We start from the raw sequence: 12,287 nt of genomic DNA, 5'->3' as shown, positions 1-12,287 counted from the left end.
GAATTATGTTTATTTGAAAAGAAAAATTTATGTTTGTAATGTTCATCTTGTCTTGACTTGTTTTTCTTTATTAGGAAAAGAGGGATGTTGGTGTTATCAGTATAATGTTATCTATGGCCATTTCCTAATATATTGTCTGTGCTACACAAACCCTAGCTGTCACCACTTGTCAACAGATCGCCAGCTGGGCTGGTTTAATAAATAACATATCAAATACAAACGTGTTATAATATTCGTTCACCACAATACAACAGGTACCACAATCGCTATAAATGTTTTGGCAAAGTCCACGACGAGAAATGAATCGATCTAATGCTGCTATAAATGCTTCAGTGGATAGATCTGACACTAATTCCAAATGAACGGCTTTGGTCGATAAACAAACGAATAGACATAAATAGGCTTTATAGGTTTTAGCGCCGCGACGCCTACTTTCGCGGACTACAAACGGACCTCCATAATCAGTTCCTACATTTAAAAATGGACGACCTTCTCGAAAACGGGAAGCGGGCAAGTTACCCATCAAGGGTAAACTACCACGCGGGTTGTTTTTAAAACAAGAGATACATTTGCTCAAACGATGTCGAATTACGTTACGAGCCGAAATTATCCAATATTTTAATGATAGTATAGATTGCAATGCACGCGGACCAGGATGAAGGTACAAACGATGGTAATAATCTATTATTAGAGTTGTTAAATGACATTGCTTTGGTAAAATAATAGGATGTCTAGAGGTTTCCGACACTACTTGTGCAAAGCGAAGACGTCCGCCCACCCTTAATATTCCAAATTCATCGATAAAGGGAGCAAGTCTTTGCAGTTGCGGTGAACACACATTATGCGAGATTATATTATCTATATCTTGTTTAAAATAAATATTTTGAACGAATTTAATGCAACAGGTCAAAGATAAATTAATTTCTTTCAACGAGAGTGTGTTGCAACTTATCTTTGATTTAAAACTTAATCTATTAATAAATCGACGACACCAAGCTATAACTCGTAATAATTTCGATAGTGATGAAAATTTCAATAGAAACTCTTGGTCACGAGTCGACACATTAGTTGATAATGAAATTAGATTCTTCGATTTATACTCTGGTATTTGTTCTACCGGAATATCTTGAGGTTTAACAAAGGACCACTCCTCTACGGGTGACGATATAAAACGTGGACCATACCACCATAAGGAAGATTCGGCAATTTCACTTGGAAAAACTCCTCGTGACCCCAAATCTGCAGGATTTTCTTGCGACGAAATGTGAAACCAATGTTCATAAGGTAGACTTTGAATGATGGTTTCAATACGATTTGCAACGAAAGTTTGCAAACGAAACGTAGGTGTTTTTAACCACGCCAAAACAATAGTGGAATCGGTGAAAGCTATAATGTTTTCTATTTGAATTCGATCTTTATATACTTCTTTACAATAGGTTAACAGCTTTGCCAACAAAACTGCTCCAAGCAGTTCAAGCCGTGGAATAGATATCACCTTAATGGGTGCAACTTTTGATTTAGATAGTAAAATGTGGCTTGAAATTTCTCGATTATTGATTACAATCAAATATACAACTCCACAATATCCTCGTTCAGAGGCGTCAGAAAAACCAACCAGTATACAACGACTTTTTTGAGACGTAGTAACAAAGCGATCAATTTTTAAATCGGATAGGGAAGGAAGTTCCGTTATATATTTCTTCCATTTCAAACTCATTTCCATGGGGATTACCTCATCCCAACCAATTTGCATCTTCCACAATTCTTGCATGAAATATTTAGCGACAAAAACGACAGGGTTAATGAATCCTAATGGATCATATAATCGTGCTATGTTAGATAGCATTGTACGTTTTGTGCAGTTGTCACTAAAAGCATTATTAATTTTATATGTAAATTTATCGAGCGACGGGATCCATTGAATACCTAATATATTAATATTTTTCTTATCACCGTCAAATTCAAAACTTAATGGTACTTCCCGATAATTGAGAGGAATGTCTTCTAAAACTTCAGGATAGTTGCTAGTCCATTTTCGTAATTCAAAACCACCCTTTTGAAGTAATGCATTCAACTCCCTGATGTAATATCGAGCGCTTTCCAAAGTTTGCGCACCACTTACAATGTCATCTACATATGTGTCATTAATTAATATGCTTGCAGCCTTTGAATAGTTAGATTTTTCATCAGCTGCTAATTGATGCAATGTTCGAATAGCTAAGAAAGGGGCACTTGCTGTCCCATATGTGACCGTTTGTAATTCAAATTCTTTTACGGGATGATTGCGCGACTCCCGCCATAATATATGTTGATAATTACATGAGTTTGAATCCATGAGGATTTGTCGATACATTTGACGTATGTCAGCTGTAAAAACGACTTTGTGTATACGAAAATTACACATCAATTCGACTATATCCTTTTGTAATTTTGGACCCACGAAAAGTATATCATTCAATGCAATACCCGATGATGTTTTGGTACTTGCATCAAAAACGACTCTCAAACGAGTTGTAGAACTTGTCTCCTTGATTACGCCGTGATGTGGTATGAAATAATTTCCAACTGGTGACCGAGATGGTATTTCAATCATATGTTCCAAAGTTAAATACTCTCTCATAAAAGAAATATATTGCGATTTGAGATCAGGATTTGAATCCAGCCTCTTTTCTAAATGCATGAAGCGCGACAATGCGGTGTCATATGACTTTCCCAATTTTTCTGGGCTTTCCTTAAATGGTAAAGCTACGACATACCTCCCGTTTTTGTTACGGTAGGTATTTTCAATATACAACTTTTCACACCGAATTTCATCAGGGGATCGAATTTCTTTCAACGAGGGGACATTTTCGATTTCCCAAAAACATTTAAGTTTATCCTCAATTGAGTCATCCATTGAAGTAAAAAATGAATTTATCGAATCATTTGACGATCCGACATTTCCCATTAAAACCCATCCTAATGTTGTTTCGATGGCAATAGGTTCATTTTCTTTGCCGACCAATTTACCTGGGCCTAATAATGAGGCAAAAATATTACTTCCGAGTAGAATGTCAATTGCTGATGGCAAGTAGAAGGTTGGGTCTCCTAATTTGAGTCCTCTAATATGTTGCCAGTCATGTTCAACGATATGAGACGACGGCAAGTACGATGAAATGTTATTGATAATAAGGAAATCTGTAGTAATACCAGACTCCTTCGAGGCGACAGGACGAAAATTTGTTTTTACTAATCCGTTTGATCCAATTGTGCGAGTGCCACCAATACCGACGATAGAAAATGAATGTTTACTTGAACGAGAAAAGCCGAGGCGTTTTGCACACTCCTCCGAAATGAAATTAGCCTGACTCGCCGAGTCCAAAAGAATTCTTGCTTTTTGAAAAACGCCATTTTTTCCTAATATTTCCACGTAGGCTGTGGACAACAGTACCGATTTACTATTTTTATTGTAGAAAGTTGTTAACGCAAGTGGTTCAGAATTTTCTTGATTTTCAGAATTTTCCTGATTTTCAGTATTTTCAAACATTTTCTTTGGAAAATGCAACAGGCTGTGATGTCTAGCTTGACACTCATTACAAGAGAAACGAGACTGACAATTTTTTGCATTATGTTTATTTTGTAAACAGTTGAGACAGAGCTTGTGCTCCTTGGCGAATGAAAATCTGTCCTTTGGTGACAGACGTAAGAATTTTTCACATTTATTCAGATAATGTGACGATTTACACACAAGACATTTATTTACGACATTCGACACAAAAGAACTAACATTATTATTATTATTATTCGAACGATTTTTAATGTTATATGATTTCGAGGGGCTTTTATTAAAGATTTCCCTTTGTGACAGACTTTCCGGAAAAACGCCCAACGCGGTCTCTTTAGCTAGACATTGTTGCTCCAAAAAATGTAATAATTGGTCAAATGTAGGCACTTTTTCCAATTTATTTTGAATTTCAAATTCAATACGTAATTCTTTTGGTAATTTACGTAAAACAATATGTAATAATAGGAAACTCCATTCATGTACTGGAAAATGTAATGCCATTAAAGCCGCTACGTTTTCCTTCAATATTGAAATAAATTTCCTCAAGTTATCATTGGCTTTGACAATTTGACATGACAATATTAACTCTATATGGGTATCTGCTATTAACCGAATGTTTTCGAATCTTGCCTTTAACAAATTGTAGGCAACAATATAATTTTCTTCCGAAATAGGAAGATGTTTAACACAAATAAATGCTTCTCCAGATAAACTACCAATTAAATAATGCATTTTTTGTACAGGATTTAACGTATTATTTGAATGTATTAACGAATCAAAAGTATTTATGTAATTTACCCATTCTGTTGAAATTCCAGAAAAATTTATCAATTTAATTTTCGGAAGTGAAATATTTGAATTCTTAGTAACATTTTTACTTTCAAAATCATTTTCGAAGTTTTCCGGAAACAATTCACTGTGATGTGACTGTATTTCGTAATAAATATCTTGAAATTCAGAATATTTTGTTTGCAAAGTTGCAATTTCAGACTCCTCCTTTTTCGAAGTTTCCAAAAGCATATGACACTGTACGAAATTATCTCTAACTGTTGTTATATCCGAAAAACGTGCTTTAAAAATCTTCTTATCTGATAACTTCGATGTTTTTAAAGCCTTAACCGCCGACGCGCGAATACTTTCTAGATCTAAAATCGCCAATTTATATTTAATTGCGTTTGATGCCATATTTGCAGATTTAAGAAAAGTATTTTAGTAAACAAAATTCCGAAAAACAACAACAAACTATTTTGACAGCTAGATAATTTGTAAACAATGTATTCCAATATGGCCGTCCAATTGACAGCTGACTACTCAGTAGTACCAACTTAAAAACCAGCCACTTTCTGATTATTGAAACAATCTGTTTTACCGACACGACAATATTCAAAAATAATTGCACCTACCTACTTCAAATTTGAAGGTAACAAATTTAAGATTACCCACCGAATTTGCAAACAATATTGACAATATTCTAGGTACTAAATTTATGCTTCTATTATTGAATAATGATTCTAAATTGTTGAAACAGCTTTTAGACAGGAGAATGGATGACAAGGTTGTGATATTCAAAAAAACAATTGAATGGCTAATTGAACCGATGTTCAATAAATCTACGATAAGATATTATCCAACCAGATCGATATCCGGGGAGAGGACCAAACAATGTAGCGTGTTCTATAACACTTTGAGTGAACTGTAAAAAAACGATAACTAAAGCTCATTCAATTGGTTTGTAAATAGCACGGGAATAATTGGAAGAAGGAAAACAGCCTACCTGAACTCCCATGAATCCGGGCAAAATACGGGTTCTCGATGCACTTTGCACTGGTGAATTTTCCTCCACAAACGAGACGAACAACCAATGAATTTATTTCGGTATTTACACATATGATACGACGACGAAATTTTAGGTGGCACCTTCTTGATGTACGACACGAGCTCGACTGGTATTTGCGACAATTAGTGCAACAATGTTCATAAAGTCCAATGTGGGTAGGACTGTTTATAGGGAAGGAGATGGATAGTAGGAAAAATGGTAGGTAATTCAAAAAGCTGTTTCAATACTAAACAGGTGCACATACCGCGGTCAGTCTAGCCTGTCCGGAATTAACAAGACAGAAGAACATAAAACATAAAATGGCTACCGACAACATTCAACGTCATCTTCTCACAGAGAAACCATTCTCAAGCCAGTCAAACCTAACCCAAAATATACACCTTACCTTGATAAAAAACAATTGAATAATATTTTGGTCAGCCCGAATGGGAATGCCAAATCCCAGACGCCCAATGGGTGTGCCATTAATGGTAATACTTCCCCTCCTGCTCTCCCCGAAATAATGAATAATAATACTTTTATACAAACTTTAATTTCTATCCTTACAAACAACAATACTGTACCGTCCAACGCTGCCGATTACATTAAATCTTTATTATCTTGCCTCCCCAATGGCTTCGAAACTGAACAAAATTCTTCAGTGGAACAGTAGAAGCCTCTTCGCTAACAAATCTGACCTAATTCAATTACTCGACGAACACGACGTTTCAGTAGCCGCCATTTCTGAAACGTGGTTAAAACCCTCCTTTCACTTAAGAATTCCAGGTTATTATTGTCTCAGACACGACAGACCGGATGGTAAAGGTGGCACGGCTCTGATAATCCATAATTCTATTACGTTTAAACAAATTAATATTCATACTCCCTCCGACGATATCCAGATAATAAGCAGCTGTCTTATCTGATATCACAATATTGTCAATATATATTCCTCCCTCTACGACTTTTATTGAAAATGAATGGGCACCAATCTTAACCCAGATTTGTTCCCCATATATGATCCTTGCGAGATTTTAATGCACATTCCCCTTCCTGGGGTAGCGAAATAACAAATCGTTTTGGCCGCAATCTTTTAGATTTTATTGATACCCATAACCTATGTTTTTTAAATGACGGATCTCCAACCAGATTCACCCCCCCTCATCAACGGAAAAGTGCTGTTGATATATCTCTTTGTTCGTATTCGTTAGCATCTAAATGCTCTTGGGACATCCTAAACGATCCCCTCTCTAGTGATCATTTCCCAATTATAATCCGCTTCCACCATCAATTTAACACTTATTCCCCCCCAGTTAAAAATAATCTCAAATTTAGAACGAAAGATGCGAATTGGAGCACTTTCTCTTCTGAACTAGATAACCTTATTAATTTAACAAAATCGTCCCCGGGAGACATCAGAATGCAATGTGAGACGTTTCCTTCTATGGTTATAAATGCAGCAGAAAAATCCATCCCGAAACGCAATGCGAACATTAAAATAAAACACTCTACTCCGTGGTGGGACGAGGAATGCACTCGCTCCGTCAACTCTCGAAAAAAAGCAACACAAACCAAAAATTTTTTTTAAAATAAGAAGCGCGCTGGATGGCGGAAGTTCTGTGAGAACCTGTCTCCGGAAACTCCCCAGTCTTCAGTTTGGTCTAGCTTAAAAAAATTCGGATCATCGTATTCTCCGCCGAGAATTTTTTTTTTTTTTTTTTTTTTTAAATTTATTAACTTTCACAAATATATTTTTTACAATTAAGTCCCGTTAAACTGATTGATATCAGTTTGTCAACGGGTTCTTATAACAATTACTTTTTAAATACATATACAATTTTTACAAGTACATAAAATATACACATAATTACATTAATACAAAAAAATTCTTTCACATAACCATTTTTTTAACATACATTTCCTTCTGTGAGTCAATTCACAGCTTTTTATTGAGTTTGGTGACATGTTGTAAATTATTGGAACGAGGTATTCTAGAGTTCTTTGACCATATTTATTCAGGTATCTGGGAACTACAAGTCCATCGTTTGCAATTAGTCTTGTATTATGAACATGTGTCACTATTTTATTATGTTCAGATTGAGATGTATGCTGACTCGCAATTTTAAGCCACAATAAAGCACGAACAGATAATACATTTACAGAGTTGTATAGTAATGACTTTGGTACGTCATTTCTTTGTTCGTATTTAGTTTTGTTTAATATTAATTTTACCAAAGAATATTGTACATTTTGGACTGAAAGAAGATTTGTTTTTGTTGAATGTCCCCATGAAGTTATTCCGTATCTTATTAAGGATTCCGCCAATGATAGGTATATTATTTTAAGGGTATTTGGTGGAACAAAAAACTTCAATCTATAAAGTTTGCTCACTACAGCTCTAAGCCGTGTACACACTTTTTGTATATGTATATCCCATTTAAAATTACAATCAATTGTTAAGCCTAGATATACGTATTTTGAAACAAGTTCAATATTTTTGCATGAGCATGGTTGTATTACAAAGTTATGGATGCAATTAAAGTCATGAGAAATAATTTTAGGAGTTATGGTGATGTTATTATGAGGAGATCTGATGTGCATAAGCTTCGTTTTTTTAGCATTGATTATTAAACCTACATCATGTGACCATTTTTGAAGAGTAACAAAGTCAATTTGCAGTAAAGTACTCGCTATTAATAAATCCTCATGTGAAATAACTAGTGCAGTGTCGTCAGCATAAACGTAATGTTTTACATGAGAGAATATAAATTTCATTGCAGTAACATATATTATATACAATGTAGGGCCTAGTATGGACCCTTGTGGTACGCCTGCGAAAACAATATTTTTTTTGCTAAAATGATCAAAAATTTTTACACAAATCTTTCTATTTTGAAAGTAGTTAACAAATAATTTATGTAGGTTTCCTGTAATTCCAATGTTTTCTAGAGTTTTAAGTAATTTACTATGATCAATCGTATCAAAAGCCTCTGAATTATCAATAAATAATACGAGTACATGTTTTCTTTTGTTAAGATCATTATTAATTTTATTTGAAAATTCTTGAAGTAGTAGATCTGTGCTTTTATTTTTTTGGAAACCATATTGATGGGTATCAATAATAGAAAATTTTTCAAGGTACTTTATTAGTTTTACAGATATATATTTTTCTAGGATCTTTTCAATTGCAGGTAAAATACTGATCGGTCTATAGTTTTCAATTTCACTGTGTTTACCACCATTGTAGATGGGTCGGATTATGCTACATTTAAGATCTTCAGGTATAATTGCCTCCGATAAAATCATATTAATTAATAGAGTTAAAATAGGTCCTAAGATATTTAAGTGTTTTTTAATGTCAGACATTCTAATTTTATCTATCCCCGGCGATTGACTATTTTTTAAACTTCTGACTACTTTTTCAATATCACAAAGTTTTGCTTGTGTTAAGAGCATGCTGTGTGGAAGTCTATGTGTTTGAAGATGAAAAGCTTTTTTGTCACATCTATGTAATAGTTGCTTAACATTATCAGAAAAAAAGTTTGCAAAATTGTTAGATGTTTGTTCAGTCGTTTGTTCTTTTTTCAAAAAATAGTTTGATATTACTTGGTCGCAATTACTTTTGCTCTTCCTTCCTAACAATCTGTTTATTTCGTCCCACGTTTTTTTAGAGTCGGCAAAGTAATTTTTAAATTTTGAGTTGAAGAATTTTAATTTGCATGCACTGATTAATTTTGTAACTTTGTTTCGATTACATTTGTACTCTGTTTCATAAAATTTATTTGTAGGATTATTTTTCCATCTTTTGTAAAGTGTGTCTTTTAATTTGATTTTTGATAATAAATCTTCATTTATCCATTCATTTATGGCATTAAGTCTGATTTGAGGTTTATAAGACTTTACTACAGTACTTTTTTCATAGATTTCATTAAATTTATTTTTAATTTTATTATACAGAGTAACGCAATCCACTTCTTTCAAAAGAATATTCCAATTATATTTTTTTTATTTCTTTATCAACACGTTTTTGAGACAGAATTGTGATTTTTTCATTTTGTTCAATATTTTTGACGTCATGGTATTGTAAATTTAGTCCCGTCATAAAATGATCAGCAATTCTCGAATCAATTACACACGCGGACAAATTATATTTATTAGATCTAACATATATGTGGTCAATACAGGATTTAGTTGTTTGACCAGCAACGATTGCTTCTCTGGTCGTATCATTAATACATTTTGTTAAGTAATTACTGGTAAGTATATTTTCATAAGCTATTATATTTGAATCACTTTGATTTAGTATGTTAGGATTAATATCCCCAAAAAATATTATATTATCATTAAAGTTTACATTATTGCAAAAAAAAAACAAGAAATTTCATTTAAGAATCCCCTTTTATTGAGGTTAGGTGGTCTATAAATTGCTAAAATATAAAAATTACATTTATTAGGTAATGTCAATATTCCAAACACATTTTCAAAGTGAATGGTTTCAACTATTTTTTGTTTAAAATGTAAATGTTCCCTTATATACAGCAATATTCCACCTCCTTGTTTATTTTTTCTGCAATAATAATACGATTTATATCCTGGAATATCATATAATTTAATAAGTTCCTCGTTAATTGCAGTTTCGCGAAGCATAATAATTACATCTATGTCTTTCAAACAGTTTTTCAAATAGGCATGAAGAATATCCCAATACTTGTTTAGTGATCTTATATTTATTATTTATTTGGACACAGGTTAGGTTAGTATTGTATTTATTAATATTTTGTGCGTGAATCCAACATTCTAAATTGCTTGCACGGGTGAATTCTACATCAGTATCATTTTCAATATACATAGTTGAAAGCCATTTAAAAATATAATATAAAATAATATTATACTCGTAACATTCAGTATAATGGTTGGAAGTTGAAATATAGCATCTATTAATAATGTACAAAATAATAATGATGTACAAAATATACTTGAATATTGTAGCCTTGTAAAGAATAAATTGAAAAATAGATTTTAATTTTGTGCATCTTATAAAGAAAAATATCGAACTGTTTGTAATGTAATAATAGTATTATCCTCGTATATTTTAATATTATGGTTGTTGGGTTTAGTATTATTTGATACTATTTCCCGAGAAGCTATGTACAACCTAGTATTGAGTAATACAAAACAAACTTGAAGAATATCGGCGTGTAAGTAGAATATATAAAAAGAGATAAGTTTCAATAATAATACGAGAGAATACTGTAATATAATAATAAAATAATAATCAAACATATATCAGAAGAAATTCTTATAGGATTTGCGGATAAAATAGCCCCCCCCATCAGTTGCCGGATATGAAGAAATGCCTTCTATTGAGCCGTATCCATCTCACTCTAACTGGCTACATGCTCCTTTCTCCATTGATGAGATGAAACGAGTGATAAGAGCGCTTTCTGACTCTGCTCCGGGTCCTGATGGAATATTTTATAGTTTCATTAAATCATTTTCTGATATGGCGGTTGAATATTTCTTATCTCTTATTAATAATATGTTTGAAACAGGACTAATTCCGGATGATTGGAAAACTCAAAAAATCATTCCCATTTTTAAACCTGGAAAAAATCCATCTGAAATTTCGTCTTATCGGCCTATTGCTCCTTCATCATGTTTGATGAAAGTAGCGGAGCGTTTGATAAAAAACAGACTAGAGTGGTTTGTTGAAAGTCAAGATATTATCTCACCAAATCAGTATGGTTTTCAAAAAGAAATCTACAATGGATAATTTAAGTTTGTTCACAACTGATATCCGAGTTTCTCAATCCCTAAATTCTTATACATTGGCCACATTCCTTGACCTTTCATCAGCTTACGATGATGTTTTACTGAATGTTTTGAAAGAAAAACTAATTAAAAAACAAATACCCCAAAATTAGTCCAATTTATTTGAGTCTTCCTCTAAATGCTTAACCCTTGGGACCTTCTAAGACCCAAACAGTCCCAAATGCCGTGCGCGCATTATACTCTCCTAAGACCATATTTGTCCCAGAACGACCACACATTATTAAAATGCATCTATCTCTCTTCCTCTCATCTAAAAATTAATTATTTCTTTTATGTCAGAAAGAGAACGAAATAGTGCTTGTTATTGTCTTTGAAAAAATGGAAGCTTGTAGTCCAGGGGTGCTCAAACTTGAACTGCTGGCGATCTACCTCAATATTATTAGATTCCGATCGATCGACTCTGAGAGGCTGCAAGTATGTGTGATGCAGGATTGTCGTCTATGTAGGTAGGGTGTATCGTGGCGCAGGTATAAGTGTATATATAGGGACACATGGCCACGAATCCACATAGAATTTGGAGGAACGACAGAAATTAGTTCGCAATATGCATTTTTTTTAGTCAAGGTAGGTGGAGGTCTGCACTCAAAAGTCAATAAAAAAACTTATATTTATTCAAAATTGCAAGTTTATTGGTTCTTACAAAAAACAAACGAGTTCTAGTTTCTAAACTTGACTAAATAATGACTTTGGATGTTGAAGCGTGGCACTGCATGTCCTCAGCATACTTTCCATACGATGGTACGTAATTACGGAGTGCTAATCGCAAGCACGATGACATATGTTCGTCAGTTAGTCGATTGCAATATTTTGACATAATTATCTTCATTTCAGAAAATGCAGACTCGCACAAGTAAGTTGACCCAAACATTGTCGTCAACTGAAGGGCGATTTGCCTTAGATTCGGATATTTATCTTCAGTTATAAAATACCAGAATTTTGTGTCAGATGCTGTGGCTATGAGATGTATATCTGATATTATCTCCAATGTTCCAGAACAATCCGTTCAGTAACTCAGTCCGCTACAAGCTACAAATAAATAATAAAAAAGAAGACATGAAAAATGGAAATTTTTTCTCGAGATCGACTCAAAAAGTA

At 33.4% G+C, this 12,287-nt stretch overlaps 2 protein-coding genes across 2 annotated transcripts in view; both read right to left on the bottom strand.

Annotated features, from left to right (window-relative positions):
- Nucleotides 1-12,287, bottom strand: part of LOC149409230 (uncharacterized) — a 240,215-nt gene that overhangs the window by 176,104 nt on the left and 51,824 nt on the right. The gene's annotated exons all lie outside the window — the stretch shown is intronic.
- Nucleotides 1,800-4,245, bottom strand: LOC149409231 (uncharacterized). The gene is made up of 2 exons (XM_089650026.1): nt 2,637-4,245; nt 1,800-1,809 (listed from the first exon to the last, which is right to left on the bottom strand). The coding sequence occupies exons 1-2, from the start codon at nt 4,043-4,045 to the stop codon at nt 1,800-1,802; spliced, it is 1,419 nt and encodes a 472-aa protein (XP_089506152.1). The 5' UTR covers nt 4,046-4,245.

Source organism: Hesperophylax consimilis, unplaced genomic scaffold (assembly GCF_061612785.1).
Source record: "Hesperophylax consimilis isolate HC1 unplaced genomic scaffold, BYU_Hcon_1.0 scaffold_33, whole genome shotgun sequence".
In the NCBI taxonomy this organism is placed as follows: domain Eukaryota; kingdom Metazoa; phylum Arthropoda; class Insecta; order Trichoptera; family Limnephilidae; genus Hesperophylax; species Hesperophylax consimilis.
Note: the sequence above shows the minus strand (reverse complement) of the source record. Positions and strands in the feature narration are given on the sequence as shown.